The 17,369-nt window shown below is 43.6% G+C and overlaps 1 protein-coding gene across 1 annotated transcript in view; it reads right to left on the reverse strand.

Annotated features, from left to right (window-relative positions):
- Positions 1–17,369, reverse strand: part of DCC (DCC netrin 1 receptor) — a 189,834-nt gene that overhangs the window by 157,862 nt on the left and 14,603 nt on the right. The window contains exon 3 of the mRNA XM_009584865.1: positions 8,922–9,076. Within this exon, the coding sequence (XP_009583160.1) occupies positions 8,922–9,076 (155 nt within the window). The remainder of the gene's footprint in view (positions 1–8,921; positions 9,077–17,369) is intronic.

The raw sequence follows: 17,369 nt of genomic DNA on the forward strand, positions 1-17,369 counted from the left end.
GCCTGAGGACTGCAGCATCGCAACGCTCCGTGAGGGACGTAAGGACGAAGGAAACGGACCCGAGTGCAAACGAGCTTCCAACTGCAACGTATTACTGGTAAGGTGACATCTTCATCACCGTCAGCTGCCGCTCAGTGCTCACCCGTACCCCCGAACTGCCACCTTCTCTGCACGCGGGGTGAATCCTGCCCTGGGGAGGGGTGCCAAGGGTGGTCCGACTGTCCTACACCCCTCCTGGTTGAGGGGGATCCAGGCAGGGCCACTGTCCCTCTGCATTACTGTTTGCATCACGGACCTATAAACATGGAGATTTCATGCAAATAGTGCAATGCCTTGATTTGCATAGTTGATTAAGATATGCTCATCTGTTCTGCATTTTATTTTTTTCAGATAAAAGTGGCTTTAATTTTCTGCTCCTTCTTGGCAAGTCAGTCAAAGCAAGGTATTTTACTTGCCATAATGGTGCCTTCGCATCTCAACAAACCTGGAGCAGAATTACAACATACTTCTAGTCGGTGAAGCTTATTATTTATAAAAAGCAATGATTAGGTGACAAGCACTGAATTCTTCATATCAATCACCTCCACGAACCACTAAAAGGCAGGAGTGTGTGGCGTAGACAAACCTCAGAAATGGAAAATCCCTCTTCTCATTTAGAGCATTTGGAATATTTTCACTGAAGCAGATTATTTGTAGTAAACACGGTTTTCACAGACATTAAAACATTTGGAAAAAATAGTGACAATTTTTGCTTAGCAAGAAAAACGAAGCAAAGTAATTCCATAATGCTGAAACATCCAGTAATGACATTTTCAAGCCAAAATACTTCTTTTCTAAATAATTTTTAAATTACCTGCACTGATTTTGGTGTAAGCTTTTCGCAAGTTTTACATACTCAATGACAGAATGAAATATATTGTTGTATTAAAGCAAAAAAAAGGAAAGCAATCAAGAATTGTTTTCGCTGTACTTCAAAATACAAGAGTCTCCAGCATCATAATTTCCTATGGACCCCAAACTTCTGGTCCTTGCTCTTCTCTTGCTATCCTCAACCTCTATTTAAAGAGTCTGATGAAAAACGCAAAATAGTTTTAAAGGAGAAGTAAGCACAAAGAGAAATGTTTTTAATAAAAAAATACTGTCACTATTCTTTCACAAGTAAATTTTAAGTTCATGAAGAACAGACAGAGACTATTGTGAGGAGAGGAGAAGATCTATTAAAAACAATAGGAAAAAATATTTAATTTAACACTATTTTACATCCCTGGGAAGTATCTGTAGGACCCCTCACCGGAGAAAAGGTGGCTCTCCGCAGCGGGGTGTGCAGCAGGACTGGCCAAGGCGCAGCAGGCAGAGGAGGAGGAGGTCTCCCCTGCGTGTCGCAGTGCAGCTCGGGACGGAGGCAGCAAGACCGCGCCGGGAGCGAGGGCTACGGCCGAGCGATGGGTTTATAGTGGGAAACAGGACCGGATCGTTCTCAGAATCTCACTCAGGCCAACTCCTCTGGAGCACGAGGAAAAACACACTGCTTTTACTGCTTCTGTTATAACTCTCACCACGGATGTGGTAGCTGATGCTGGGACTTTGAGACCTTTGAAAGAACATCTCAAAACCTCTCAGGAATGACGAGGGTCAGAGGTATTTTCAAACCTTTCCAAAGCAAAGGGGTTTTTTACAATTTTCTTTTGCAGAAGATATGAAAAGATGGGTATGTGTCTCACAAGAGAAAGTGTTTCTGGTATAGTGACAACCTCAGTAATCAGAAGGAAAACAATGCTTGAGACTGGCGCTGATTTGCCACGCGTCGAATGTACCAGCGATTCTGCCCTAAGCTTGAAGCCGCGGAGACACCTACTCACGATGGCAGTACCAAGGATTCAGTGTCCACATCTGATATAAAATGTATTCCTCATCTACTGGCTTTCTTCTTCTGTGCAACTAAGGACACCAAGACTTAAGAAGGTCTCATAAAGGGGATGCAAAGTAATTTGAATTCATTTTTAATTACAATATTTCATGTAGCAATACAACTTTCTAATGAGGCTGACACTTTTCAAAGGAGGCAGAAGAGCCAGTCGGGGAAAAAAAAAAAAAATCAACCAAACAAAACCCCCAAAAGAAAAGATTTTGACTGCATTATTTCAGTTAATTAAGATGAATGATGAACAGCAAGCAATTTGTGGTTCTTTAAATTGAACCCAAGACAATTTGAAAATGAACAATTTTACCTTCTGTGTTTGATTTGTTTTTCACTTTAACTCTTAGTCTACCAAGGCGGTAACAAATTCTCCCATTATTAACAAGCCGAATCTTCCCTCCTAACTCACAGAAAAGAAGGGCTTGCATGACATCTTCAAAGGATTAAGATTCCAGCATGTCTTCACCATTGTGCCCGTTTTAGAAACAAAGGGATGACGATGCACAGGAATGAAACGCCTTGCTCAGTGTCGTTGCACAAGCCAGCCAGGAACTTCAACTCCACAGAGCCTCGGGAGTTGGCACTATCCATCGGTCAGAATTCCCTAAGTATTTCATCAGGTCCCTTTACAGCTTCAGAGGCACATCGGAGCAGGAGAGGGAGAGCGGGGGCGAGACAGCAACGGGGCAGCACCGCTGCTGCAAGATGCAGGGTGGAACTCAGAAATGAAGATGTTTCAGGAGGATGGAAATTTTTCAACTGAGTAAATATCTTTAAGAATCTGATCATGGTGGGTTTTACAGAAATACTGGAAGAATGCTCAGCTGGTCACTTTTTTGCTGCTTAAACAGGAGGTGAGAATCAATCTAAGCTTCAAGAAAGATGCGCAGAAAATTCTCCTCTCCTTTGCAACTTTTTTCCAAAGTCTCTAGGAAGCAGCACAACAATAAATTTTCATTTTTCTCTTATTTAATCCCTCCTTGTTGTAAACAGCCTTTACAAAAGCCTTAATCAGCCTCCCCATGACGCACCGGGAACCACATATTCAGCAGGTAAGTGCAGATGGAGTCACTGAATCTGGCTTAAGGTATTGCATTTTGTTCCACAAGAGAAACTAGAAATTCGATGGGAAATAGAAAGAAAAAAGAAAAAAAAAACAGGCCATGGCACCAAAGCTAGCCAGGGTCTGAAGAATAAAACAGCATGAGGTGATCTTTAATCTCAATTATCAATGCTAACAGCCTCTATTAACCAGCCCTGACTCCGGTTTAAACATATCTAAAAAGCAAAAGCTGGCCTGACCGCCCCTGCAACGCGGACAGACCCAGCCCCGGGGAGCGCGGGAGCTGGGGACGGGAGTGGGCAGATCGCTTGCCATGGGAAAATGGTTCAGATTCCCCACAAAATAAAATAAATTTCTACTTTTTGAAATGAAACCTGGTGTAGAAAGAAAAAAAAACAACACGGAAACAAAAGACAAAACTCATATCACAGATGTGTCCGGGGGATCTGAATCCGTATTTTCCATTGCAGCAGAGAGCACTACGGATACCAGGGCTGACGCGCTGCCCGGACCTGTGCTGGGGACAGCACCAGTGTCCTAATGACCAGGCTAGAGCGGGACCTCACCCCCCTCCCGCGGCAACCTTCTGCAAAGCGAAGCACCTTCCAAGAGTTGAGACTGAAGTAACTCTTCTCTCAAGAAAAAGACAAAAAAGATTAAAAGCCCAGGGGAAAAAAAAAGCGGCTGGGAAGCCAAAAGCAGGAATCAAAGACAGACAGAAAAACAGTCACCACCACCTTTTCCTTTAGGTCTGCCCAACTTTTAAAAAGGAAGATATGTTTCATTAAAATTTAAAGCAATTGAAAGCCTCCCCCTCCCCGCTACACATAAATTACTCATAAAATTAAAGAACCATGTAAGAATGGCATAAAGTTACCCCAGGGTGTATTTTACTGAGCCATTATGGAAGAATACACACAAATGAGGAGGATATTAATGACTCCACAGAACACATCTTTCAGTACTGATTCACCCTTTCATCAAATGACAAGAAAAATTCACTACCAAGGCACTACACCAGAGATGCTTACGTTTCTGCCTGCCCCAGCTCTTTCATATATTGATAAATATATTAAATATATAAAAATACACAAATACCCCTGCACCTTGCAAAACGGACACTGTCCAAAACCAAAGCGGCCATTCATTATTCCGGAGACCTTTTTGTACACACAAATTTTGGCAGGGTGAGGGTGCAGTCTCAGACAGAGACTTTTCTTCCTTTTAAAATAATGTATGTAATGTTGTTGTAAACTGATGGATGGAGAGCAGGAGCGCCACGTCCTCAGTTCATCACTGTGACAGCCGAGGCGGGACGGGCTGCAGCAGAGAAAGCGCCCGATGGAGCCCATGGCTCCCTCATCAGAGGGGACTAGCTGCAGGTCTGTTAAAAATTATTATTTTTTGTTACATCAGTACATGACGGAAAGGGAAATCCCTACCACGAAGGACATTGCTTAAGCAGTACAGATAGACCTGCACCTGGGCATGAGGAAGGAGAGGGGAAAAGTCACAGACTCAACGCATAGCCCAGGTTGGAAGGGACCTCAGAAGATGATCTGGTCCAACCTTTCGTCAACATTGCTTATTTATATTCTCCAGACGGAGAAACCAAGAGGCTTCGGCGATCTGCCCAAATCCACAGAGCCTTGTCTCCAGCCCTCCCAACTTCTTAAACATATGCTCAGATTTTTCTCCGCCCAGATCCACGGCCATTTTGCACTGGAGAAAGGTGATTCTCATCTCCCTGCTCCCAAAAACCTGATCAAGCCCACCTTGATGGGAGGTTTTATAGGCAGCCTGCGGTGCCTGCCCTAACTCATCCCTGGGCTCTCATTTCAGCAAGACCCTGACTACCATGAGATCACTTAGCATCATTTACAGCAACAACGTTATCATCATTGTGACTGAAACTGGTACCCAAAATAGCTGAGTAGGGAGCAAAGGCAGCACTAGTGCCCTCTGAAATACTCAGCGTCTGACAACGGCAGGGTCCGGCCCTCCGAGTAGGGAGCAAAGGCAGCACTAGTGCTCTCTGAAATACTCAGCATCTGACAACGGCAGGGTCCGGCCCTGCCTGGGGACCCTCGCCAGCCCTGAGAGGTGACGATCTGGCACCGTCTCTGCGTTGGTGTCTAAAATGGATGGATCTGATGCAAGTCTTCGGAAAATTCAATTACTCCAGCACTTGTTTAGTTTGCAAACTTAATTTGTGCATCTCAACATATATGGAACTGATTATTGCTTGACAAAATTGTCATCTATGTGGGCTTTAAAGACATCCCTGTCTTCCCTTGCTTTTTCATGTGAAATCTCATTGCATTAATTTTAATGGCCTTTTAATTTTCTATGTGGTTTTGACATTTGTATAAGAAATGTATGTTAAAAGAGATTGCAGTCGAAGTTTTGTCTACATCTTTTTAACATTTTCTGTGCAAGAACTTCAAAGAATATTGTCTCCGCTGAAAAACTTGTAGCAAAAAAAGAAAAAAGCCACCACCAAACCCAAAAACTTTAATATCTTCTGGTGCAATTGCTTTAATGCAGTATTGATGGCAGTTTTTGCTGCTAGTTGTCTTAGCATGAAAATTCAGGTGCAGTCAGTGATTAAAAAAAAAAAAAAATAGATGTTTCCCCACCATAACCAGAAAAAATGAAATTCTGAAATGACAAAGGGACCGATTTCTGAGGTTAGATGCACCAGCCTCTAATGGGAATTGAAAGTAATTACAGAAGTATCTAGGCAGGTGTGGATCTCTGTGACCAAAGTCACCAAGTCTCCTAAGCAAGTAAGATCACCTTCTAGCTGCTGCAAAATGCCCCACTCACTACACAGATCCACCGCAAATCTCTATATTTCTGGTTCAGAATTTCCACTTTCAGGACGCTGGGTGGGGAGCACAGCTCCTCCCAGCTGCTCCCCACCTCGGGGGCAACCACGGGGGGTCGGAGATCTGCTCCTCGCAGCATCGCGCAGGAGGGGGTAGACATATGGGGACACACATGGGCTTCTCTAAGTAGGTATAATATTACTTCCCTACCTCAGAAGGATACAGTAATTAATTATTCTTTATAAAACCCTTAAAGATGCTCGGGTAGAAGTTGAGGTGTCAGTGCACACTAAATTGATTTCACTGGAAGGGAGATGATAAGAGGCGACTTTATGAGGCTGGAGTGATGCCATCACGTTTCTTTGGGGCACACCAACATGCCTCCCTATTCATCTTCTCTTTCACCAACTGATACACACAGTGTGGAGATGTAGATTTATTAGGAAACTGGTTCTAAATCATAAGGGCTGTGAAAAGAACTGAGCTGGTCTCACAGCAGGGAACTGCTTTCAAAGCTCGGACGGACAACTTCAATCCTCCTTGCGAGAATAGATGCATTTCTTTATTCTCTACCACCAAGCTGCTTTAACAGCATCTTGAGGAGCCAAAATAATAACTCACAAAGCCTCCACATGTGGTATGAAAAGATTAGACATGGCTTAAGCAGGCAGGGATTTAAATCCGGACTGATAATACTGTAGTGAAATTATATACCATAAAGGCAGAGAAAAAGGAGTTGTAGTTTACTAAAAAAAGAAGGGGGGTGTTAATCTGGGGACAAAAACCTTCATATAAATCCAGCCCATATATTCTGGATGATTATTTCAAAAAGCTGGAACTTGTTCTGTTGATCTTTTAAACTGATTACTGAGCAAATGTATGCACTTTTAGAACCAGGCACTGACAGACATGAATTTCAGATGTCCTTTTTCATCAGCTTTTTCTTCTTCAACAATGCCAGATTGCATAATACTTCTGATATTTTCAAATAATGTGGAAATTCAATTTATGTGCAGCCATGTAATTTATTGTACAATAGTTACAGCGTGTTCTAAAAGACAGCCACATAGAGGCTGACTGCCTCCCAGGACCAGAGAGACTTGTTTCAAAATGATAAGATAATTTGGTCAACAGTAAAAAGCAAAAAGAAAAATGGAAAGCAATATTTTCTCCATGCTCAAACTTGACACTTTAGAGAAATCTTGAAGTTATTGAATAGGAAAGATATTCCAAATGTCTACGCTGTGCATTTAACAGAGCCGGTAACCCTGCGCCGTGGCAGCTTCAGACGGTGACAGCAGGGGGTAGCGGTGCCTGCTTTTCACTGGGGCTTTGCAAGGGGGAAGGCATTTTCCCCGATTGAAATGTTATTTTACTTCTGTAGATACATATATATTACATATATAAAATACAAACATATACAGAAATGTGCATATGCGCATTTGTGCCTATGCAGAGATAAATTACTAATAGAGAAATGATGCTGATGGTTAGTTACTTAATACTTTACTTTCAAAAGGCTCAGATTCATAAACTGACTTTCAAGAATTTCTTCCCCAAAAAGGACTGGGGTACCACCTTGCTTACGTTTGCACATGGCGGTTGCGTAACTGCAAATAAGCGCAATAAGCGGCAGAGCAATCTCAGAGCAGGAACTGAAGACATATCTAAAACGCAAGGCCATCCAGAAAAACAGAAGGCGACACATCTCGGGTGATATTTCACTAACATCGCTACTCTCGGGGGTTTGGGAAGTGATGACAGGGAGTAAAATTCGTGTTTTGTGATAAACAAAGCTACAGACACAAAATCACAGAATAATATAAGTTGAAAGGTCCCTTCTCCCCTTGTTCACAACATCCCTTGCCTGGTCAGGGGACGTCGCACATGCTCTCACTGGCCCTAGCAGACACCTTTCCTGGGGCTCAGCTGGGCTGTGAAGGGAACTGAACAGTTCAAAAGCCACCTAAAGCCACGTCTGGAGGCTCGCCTTATCACAGGATTTGCTTCCAAGCTCCTCTTCTCCTCCACCCCCCGTGGAGAGCCATCCCCACCTCCTCTACCTGCCCCCAGCAACAAGTCTCCTGCGACAATGAATCAAGAAAACACATTTCAGGGGTTTCCAGCACAGTTATCTTCACACAATGAAGGGTTTTCAGACAAATATTGCCTTTCAGTTAAATTCGGCAACGTGTGGTGATGTAAAACCGTTTCTGTGCTAAGCATTAGATTTCTCCCCTTATTACAGAGGGTGAGCGTATTCTGGCAGGGGCTTACTGAAGGAGCCTAAAAGCACCTGAGCATCCCACCCTTCACCCCTCTGGTTCGCCAAAGCAGAGCAAAGCCCATCGGTATGAAGCACAGCTTCCGTCTCTGTGCCAAGAAGTAGATACTAATCCCATTTTTATGGTCAATTCTTCTGAATAACTAATTTTGCCGCGGAAGGGCTCAAATGATGTTTCAATCCTCTCTGCCACAGCCCTTCTTGGACCTTCCAAGTGAGAAAAACTGCAATAGGACAAACTCATCCGGAAGAAATTTCTCTTCTTTCTGGAGACCAGATGTGTGGAAATACTTACAATCAAATGAAACATACAGAAAGGGAAAAGTGTCTACTGAAAGCTTCCAGCTACTCCAAAGATTTATAAAACACACTTACAGTTAAACATTAACTACCAGAAAATATTTACTTTTAAACACCAAGAAGCCAAAATGTTTACTCCAGTGGAAAGTTTTTTGTATCTTTCAATAAGTTTAACACGTTTCCTAGAGAAAACCAACTCCTTCTGTACCATAGCATAGCTTTTGGTATCACTTACGCTGGCACATAATAGAAGATGGGATGTGTGATCATCAAAGTCATGACACAAACTATTCATGACACAAGCATATTGCTATATGCTGCTGTTGAGCAGCTAGATGCTCTGCAAGGAATATTACAAATTGAGGAAAGGTTTTATTTACCGCGCATAAGGACTGGGCCATATTTTCTAAGAGGAGCTATATGAAAACCTTAAAGCCATGCAGTGTGAGAACCGCAGAGCTGCAGCTCATGGCTACAGCTGTCGCTGCCACCCTCGCCCAAGACCCCGTTCCTGCGCACACTCACGCTCCGGCTGCGTGGCGACCTTGACGGGCTGCGAGCTCTCTCCTGGTCCCCACTCGTTGTATGCCACCACTCGGAAGGTGTAGGTCTCCTCCGGCTTCAGGTTGCCCACGGTAAATTGAAGTGTCCCAGACTGAGATGTGTTGACTGCCCGTTCCCTAAAAAAAAAAAAAAAACCCAAACAAAAAACCATTTTAAAAATGCATTTGGATCTTAAAGCATTACTTATTTATGCAGCTGTTAGCCTGCAAGATATGATTACTTATCAAACTTCAGTTTGAGGCTTGTTTGTCTATAGGGTTTTTTTCTGATTTTTACTTTAAAAAGCCTAATTCAAGTAATGGGACCCACTGGGAACACTGCAAGCGCTACAAAGACGACTTGTATTTTAACACTTCATAAGGTATGTAATATATTGGTTCTTTGCCTTTCTTAATATAACAAAAAAGGAAAACTGATGGAAAGAAATGGCTATTCAATAAAGGAACACATCTCTGATATAGGAAGTGAGATGCATATTGGACTGTAAACATCCAGCTAATGAAAACCAGGTTTGGGTCACTCTGTAAACCGAGCCCTTGTCAGTGCTCCTGCTATAGCTGTGCCTGCAAAACCACCCCCACCCCCCACTGTTTCACAGGCAAGGGGATGATGCAGAATTTTTTCTGAGATGGGGCTACCACCCACCATTTCATAGGTCTAAAATGAAAACCCATTTGTGGCGTTCACGCTGTGCTCCCCCCTTGGCAAGACGAGCACCCAGGCAGTTCAGGGGCAGCCTTCTCCGAACGCAGAAAGACGGGGAGACACCACCCCACCTACGCAAACTTGGCCATCGGCTGCTGGGAAACTAGTGCATGGGGCAGCAGGCACTTCTCCTCCCGAGCAGTGATGTTGAGCCCACCTTGTGTCCAGCGCCAAATTAGTTTCAAGAGGCACCGCAGCTCACTATTGCCTGCATCAGCCAGCTTTCTATTTCTGCCCAACTTGGCCAGCAGTTTGCCATCACTGAGCCGTGGCGAAAAATGCGATTGATACTCCTCCATCAGCTGCTCCCAGTGGCAAGTCCTGCGGTAACTGGTCTCCAGAGTGAAGGTACAGCCCAGACATTGGGAGGTGGCAGCCCCTGGGCAGGGAGACGCGCAGGACATCATCCTCCCATCAGGGCAAGAGCCATATAACTTTTCCTGGCACCATAAGCACCCAGAGCTAACGGGGTATCTGCACCCTGGCACTGGCATCTCTGCCTTGGGTCAAGCAAAGCTCTGCCTGGCTGTGGCTTTGGGCTGCTCGCTGCGAGAAAACGATCGGTGAGAAAGATACAGACCTAGAATCATTAATGTGGGATTATCCGGGAAAAACACAATCCCTAAACAGTAAAGCAGGGTTTAAATTGGATGAAATCACAGTCATTTCATGGACAATCTGCAAACAGAAGTAGCTAGAATTGCTTTTGTAACTGATTTATTATGGGTGGCGTGCGTTGCTCCTCTCCTTTACTAGAAGCCCTCTGGAAAGCAACAACAAAAAGGTAGATTTCATGCTGCAGGAAAAAAAAAAAAAATCATTTAAGACCAAATCAACTAATTGTCAAACTTCATGTAGCGCTGCTGCGGTTCTCTGGGCTGCAACAGGCGTAGCAGCAATTCAGAGAACGGAGATTATTGTTCCTCTGGGGAACGTCGCCTCAAAATGAAATTTCTCAGACCAAAGAACGGTCCTGTCCTCGAGCGCCAGGCTCTACCGTCGCTCCAGCCCTCCGAGACTGACTGAACAAAGCTTGGGTGAATCTTCCCTGGGGATAAACGGTCCGATCGTCCCTTAGCAAAGACAACGGGAGTTTAACGCCTCTATTCCAGCAGAAGGTTTTCTGTTGCACTTGCTAACGCAAAAGCAGAGCTGTGGACGGCTGCTGCTCCCCAAGAAGGACGCTGGCAGGCAGAGTCTTTGCTCCTTCTGTGCTTGACCAACTCAGCTAATTTTATTCTCTTGCCTCTTACCTTTGGTTTCTGTCTGCCAGCTGTAAAAGTAGGAACCCAGCTGCATTGAAAATGGCTCCAATGGATTTGTAACCAACTGACCGACTCTGAAAGCAGTGGTACCGCAGGGGGGTCAGACGGCCAGTAACGCCTGAACTGAACAGCTATGATATTCTCATAAACCCTTTAAGATGCAGGAACCCACAGCAGTAAGAGAGAAAACAAAATATGCCCGGTGACTTCCCACCTGCAGGATGATGGGACTGTTGGCAACTGTCTCTCATTGTATACATTTTTTTTTTTATGGCAAAGATGCAACAAGACTACCTTTCAGTCCCAAAATAGCAGTAAAGAAGCAAGAGAAGAAAAGGGAGATGATGTGATAAAAGAAAACTCCAAGTCAGATCTCTGTTCTAATACTTCTCTGTGACAGTGGTATCTGTGGTGATAGGTATATGCAAGTCTGGAAAGGCGGAATGGTTTGTAGCATTCTTTCCTTAAGTCTTTTTCCATTATCTAGTAAGTAAAAAAAAAAAAAAAAAAGGGTACACATATCTGGTGCCCTTGGCACTCGTGTTGCTGTTAAGTGACTGCCTGAGCTGAATCACATCTGCATTTTACACTAAAGGGGCGGAACCACCACAACTCTCGTCTGGTGTAGTTTGGGATGCGGGTGTGAAGTGCTATGACGAGGAGGGAAATTCTGACACAGCCCATTTTGTATCTGATGCTGAGGTTTCCGAGCAATGCAAAAAATCCAGCCCCGTCACAGAGGCACGAGGAGACCCAGGGCTGCCGTTCCTCTTCTCGGATCTGCATTTGCTGCACCACATCCCAGCCTCAGCTGTTTGGAAACATCCAAGCAAGTGCTTTGATTAGACTTTAACGCAATCATCTTCAAATGCAACCTCAGCAGCTTCAGTGTTCATCTTCCATTGGATTTCAGCGGTGATCCTAAAGTCCATCTCCCAGGACACTTCTCTGTGCAAACCAGGAGCTGTATAACCACCCAAGTACATCAGTGCTCTCAAGCTCATGAGCCCAACGAGCTCACCACCTGCAGCGATGGGCCAGTCCACTCCTAGATAAATGCAAGTCCAGGTAAAACTCTGCTGCTCCCACTGGAAACAGCACCCAGGTTGGCAGTGGCTGGAGGTCTCGGCAGCACACTCCATCTCGCAGTATTCACACACCATTTCCAAAGCTAATTAACTCAAGTCCAAGCCTGTGCTCTGGCAATTTGATGGTTTCCAGTTTGGGAGCAGCGCTGAACAGGAGAAGCTCTGGGCTGTGCCTGGCCCATGCTGAAAAATCACAGAGGGAAGTTTCCCCATTCTTAGCCAGCCAGCATGTTCCGTCCATACACCTCAGGAAAGCACTGAGCAAATTCAACCTTTATGTTTTACTTCCTATAGCTTGGGCGTGCTAGCTGTCCGATCTAGGGTATCTTCCAAATGCAACACCAAAAGCCCATAGAGCAGTGCAAGATCTTGTAACTCAAAAAAAAGTAAGAAATAGACTGTATACAGAAAGAGTTCCAGATTTTCCTAAGTAAAGACTGAATAATAATCAAGCAAACACCCCAGGACTGAGACCAAGAGGAATAAAGCAAAAGAAAGGGCTGAGGCTTTCCTCCGGGCAGGCTGAGATGTGAACACCACCAGCAGCCCACCCAGCCCCATCTCACAACCTGACAGCAGCCAGACAGCAGAGGAGTAAGTGAACCCGGACAGAAATATCTGGTTATTCTCCTGGCGCAGGACAGAAATATCTGGTTATTCTCCTGGCACAGAGCTCCTGCTCTCAGGTTTCTGGAATTTCGGCACCCAGATGATCACACACCCAAATGGGTCCGTCTCCCATAAACTGTCAAATCTCTGACTCCACTGGTTTTGGTTTCTGTGGCCATGTAATTATGAGCCACGAGAAAAAAATATCCCTTCCCGTTTAAATGGGCCACCTGCCAACGTCACGCCGGGCGGTGACGTCTTCTATGACGCCTTAAACCCTCCAGCTAGCAAAGAGAAAAAACTCCTTTTCTGTGGCAATGTAATTATGAGCCACGAGAAAAAATTATCCCTTCCGTTTAAATGGGCCACCTGCCAACGTCACGCCGGGCGGTGACGTCTTCTATGACGCCTTAAACCCTCCAGCTAGCAAAGAGAAAAAACTCCTTAAGAATGTAACAATGCTACACTTGCCTTTGTAAAACAGATGTCTAAAACACGTCAGATGGATTCTGTAAAATACGTAGCTGTCTTTCTCCCTTGAGCTCCAGCGACCTGCCCCGCTGGCACGGCACTCAGGCTGAAGTCAGGTGAGATGAGTGTCACCCATGTACAAAAAGCCCGTCGTGTGCTCCTGCTTACCTGCGAGGGGTTAATGCGCTACAGATGCCACAGCAATGCAGGAATCATCTAAAAAGCACCAAACATCCTTGAATCAGGCACCTTTACGTTTGGGGTTTTCTTTTTCAAACCCATCTCGGCCATAAATTACAGTCTAAAAATAAAAGACCTTGACTAAAGTCATCCACTTTCTTGTAAAATGGAGGCTTCGACATGTAATTTCCAGTGACTGAAGATCATGTTACATTACGGTATCAGCATGTAAAAAAAGATAATTACAGTTCCCATAGATCTCTTAGGTGTGTAACAAATGCTTTTATAATGTTTCAAACACCTAATTAGTTACTTCAAGTAAGACAAGTCATGTTAATGCTCCGTGCTGTGAAATGAATACTATTAATTTTAAAATGGACGGACTTTTACTACCTTGAGTTCTTTTTTATCTCCCATTATCATTCTCTCACAAAATAACAAAAAGTCCTTGATTATAATAAGCAAACCTCAAAACTAATGTAAATAGATCATCTGGGAATGGTATTTCAGAACTTCAGCTGAATTCTGAAGATAGGCTTTAATCAAATAGAAGTTTTTTTATTCAATTACGTGGTCCCTTGATTCATTTCTTCAGTCTGCAACATGCAGGAAGCTAAACTGGGAGATCTATTACCTTGTTGTGACTATCTATGCATTTATTAATTTGTTACTGAAAACAAGTTATAGTGAATGTTCAACTAAAAATAAAACTGGTCCCAATCTTGCAAAGAGTCCTTCGTCAAAGGGTTTTACGTTCAGCTGTAATACTGCTGATTTCCAGGGTCATTTTCTTATTTTCTTTTTTTTTTTTTTCCTTTTAAGATCAGAGCATTTAATTTCACTTATTGGGAAAAATGTTTGCTAACAGTCAGTTAAAAAAGAGAGCGAGCTACAAATCAGGACCCATTATTTAAGCCAACTTGACATTTAAAAGGTTGCAATCAAAAACTGAACGGTATTTTTGGGCTTTGTCTCATCTAAAATGCTAAACAGAAATATATCACTGTATAAATATTTCTCATTATTTATAAATAAATATAGTGAATTTTTATTGTAAATTAAACTTCAAATTTTAAATATAGTGATGTAAATTCTCACCAGGAAGGCAGAATTCATTTTAAATTATGCACAGTTAATTAAATATGTCTTGAGATTACATTTGAGGAGTTATTTTTTGGTTTAGAGACAGATCAAGAGCAAATCAGCAAAAATAAACAATGTCTCGTTCTTTGTGGTGACTAATACGCTACTGCATAAATATCAAATGTCTGTGTGAATCAACGCGTGCTCATTGAGAAGCAAACCAGCAGAGACAGATGAGAAGAGGAAACAAACAGCGAGGCTGAGAGCAAATCTGAACATCAAAATCAGATCAAAATTTGAACCTGCCTGTGGATTGAAATATCAAATCTGGCCCATTTCGCAAACGCTCAGAACAAAAAATTGCTACTCTAAATCTGTTTGCAATTAAATGTGGGCAACATCCAGACACAAATGTTGCCGGTTCGGAAGGCGTTTAAAGACAAAGATGGATACAATGCTTCCCACCTGAAGACCACCTCTAGCTAAAAAAAAAAAAAAAAAAAATTTATTAATTAAAATTAAAGTTTCAACAGCACGTGGATGTGAGAGATGCCGGAGACGAAGCAGCACCTCTGCCCTTGCAGCACACAGGGACGCCCCGTTCCCAAGAGCTCACCATCTGGGCAGCGTCCCAGCAGTAAAATGGGAAACAAATCAAAAAGGCAGAGATTTACCCATTACATAGGTAAACGCTGCGTTTTTAATCTTCTGCGTGACCTTATTAGTTGGGTATAAAAGAGGTTGTTTTTTTCAGTGAGCTTATAACATGAAGCAAAACCTAAAATAGCTCCTTTCTCTTCTGGAACAGTTCTCCTGTATGGCAGGGTGGAATTTTATGGTCTATGGGTGTGTGTACACGTGTATACCTTCAAGATTGATGTCCATCGAAATTCATGCATTATATTCTACTATTATATTCCACTATATTTTAACAGAAAATAAGCACAATCAAACGTATACTAAGAGTTACGTATCTACTAACAGATCCTATACATGAAATCCTCTACTTCTGCTCAGTTTTTCATCAACAGTCTGCTATTATCAGCAAATATTATAGAACACCTCACTTTTAAATCCGACCTTTTATCTCAACCCGAAACTTCCCTGAGTGCAGGTGTATTGGTTGGCTGTTTATTTATTTCCTAATAGATTTACGGTTTGTTTTATCCTTTTCTGAGAAACTTGCCTTTTACCTTAAAGTGCTCTTTCCAATCATCCTTATCAGCAAGCAAAACCATTTGACCCCACGCAGGATGCCTAGCTGAGCATGAAGATTAAAGAGCATCCCATCAGAAGGGCTCTGGTGATTACGCTATGGCAGAAAGTGCAATTGCTTCCAAAAGGGGTTTCTTTGAAAGGGCTGAGCTGAAAACCCTTATGAGAGAGTTCAAAACACGGGAGACTGTTTTTCCGGCCGGTCCCTAAAATGGCCGTGTGCCCTCGGTGTTGCCTTGGTGGTGCTGCCAGCCGGCACGCAAATCCTCCCTGCTCTCGAACCCGGGAGGATCGCCTCACTCCAGACTCACAGTAATTTCTCTGACAATTCCTTTGCATCCCTGAAGTTAATGTCAAATCCAATATGTATTTTTGGAAACCGAAAAATAGCTCTTTTGTCAAAATAATGCATTAACAATAAACAACTCAAAAATTCCATGAAAGCTTTTTCCTTTAAGGAAAACTACATTAATTTTATCTCACAGTTTGTCTGAAAGTTTGCAAGACTACAAGGTGCATATTCAAAAGTTTTAAACCACAGGTGGTATTTTGAGTCTCTTGCTGGAGGGAGCATAGTGGAATTTTTATTTTATCTGTTTATTTTTTTAGTTATTTTAACACAGAGCCCACAGTCTTCTGCAGGAGACTTTAACTAGGCAAGCATCTAGTTGGGAATGGGACTCGGGCACCCTTCTGGTACCCAGAACTTTGAGCAGCACCATGGAAATTCTGGAAGAAAATTATTTTGAAGTGTAAGGGAATCCAGGGTGAGCTCTTTTTACATCTTTTTTAATCTCAGAAACACCACTATTTAAAGGCCTTATATAAGAGTATTAGTATTTTGTCCTCACTGCTAAACCAAAAGGCTGAGTTAGAATATACCTCAATCCAGCTGCGTGTGGCAACTCTCATGTTTTGAAGACAGAGTTAAAATAAATGAGACGTGATTACAACAGTGCCCTGTTCCGCTGTTACTGGTGGGGATGGCTGCAGACAAACGGTAAATCCTATATGTGCAAAGACATTTGATTCAGCCACGTGAACCGCGATTTGGTACCCACGCTGGGAGCAACAAGGGAGCTGCTGAGCATCCTCACTTCCCACTGAACTCATTCATCGCTCTTTTTGCATCAGTTACTTTTCTAGGGCCAATTAATACCTTCCCTGAGCACCTTCCAGCCTTCAATATATCCCCTTCCTGGCACTCCACGGAGGCGTTGTTCTCATTTCATCCAAACTGCTCGCAGCTGGAGACTTGATCTGACGCAGGACGGAGATCTGAACTCGGAACCTCTGCCCCATCTGTCTCGCTCTGCTCCTGTCTCCCCCTCGCTGCTCACAGGCTCGCGGGGGTTTGTGGAAGGTGAGATGCCCGTGTCTGACCCGTGACCCAAACCCAGCAAGCCTGGCTCCTACCCCATGTTTTTGCCACAAACCTTCCCCCTCCCTACGAGCCGTTTATCCCACAAGTGACAGCCTGCTGTGGAAGACGCTTGCCTCGAGCACCGGCCTCCAAAATGCCAACTTCAATTTAAGAGCTTTTTTTTTTTTACAAAGGGAGGGTGCGTTTCACACTCATCCCAACTGTCCTGGTTCCGGCTGGGACAGAGTTAATTTTCTTCCCATTAGCTTGGGGGGTGTGCTGTGCTTCGGTGTGAAAGGAGCGTTGACAGTCCATTGATGCTTTGGCTGTTGCTGGGTGATGCTTGCACTGGGGCAGGGGGAGCACAGCCGGGGTGGTGGACCCAGTATGGGTCCAATGGGGGATTCTATACCATGTGAAATCATGCTTG

Source organism: Fulmarus glacialis, unplaced genomic scaffold (assembly GCF_000690835.1).
Source record: "Fulmarus glacialis isolate BGI_N327 unplaced genomic scaffold, ASM69083v1 scaffold8940, whole genome shotgun sequence".
Taxonomy (NCBI): Eukaryota; Metazoa; Chordata; class Aves; order Procellariiformes; family Procellariidae; genus Fulmarus; species Fulmarus glacialis.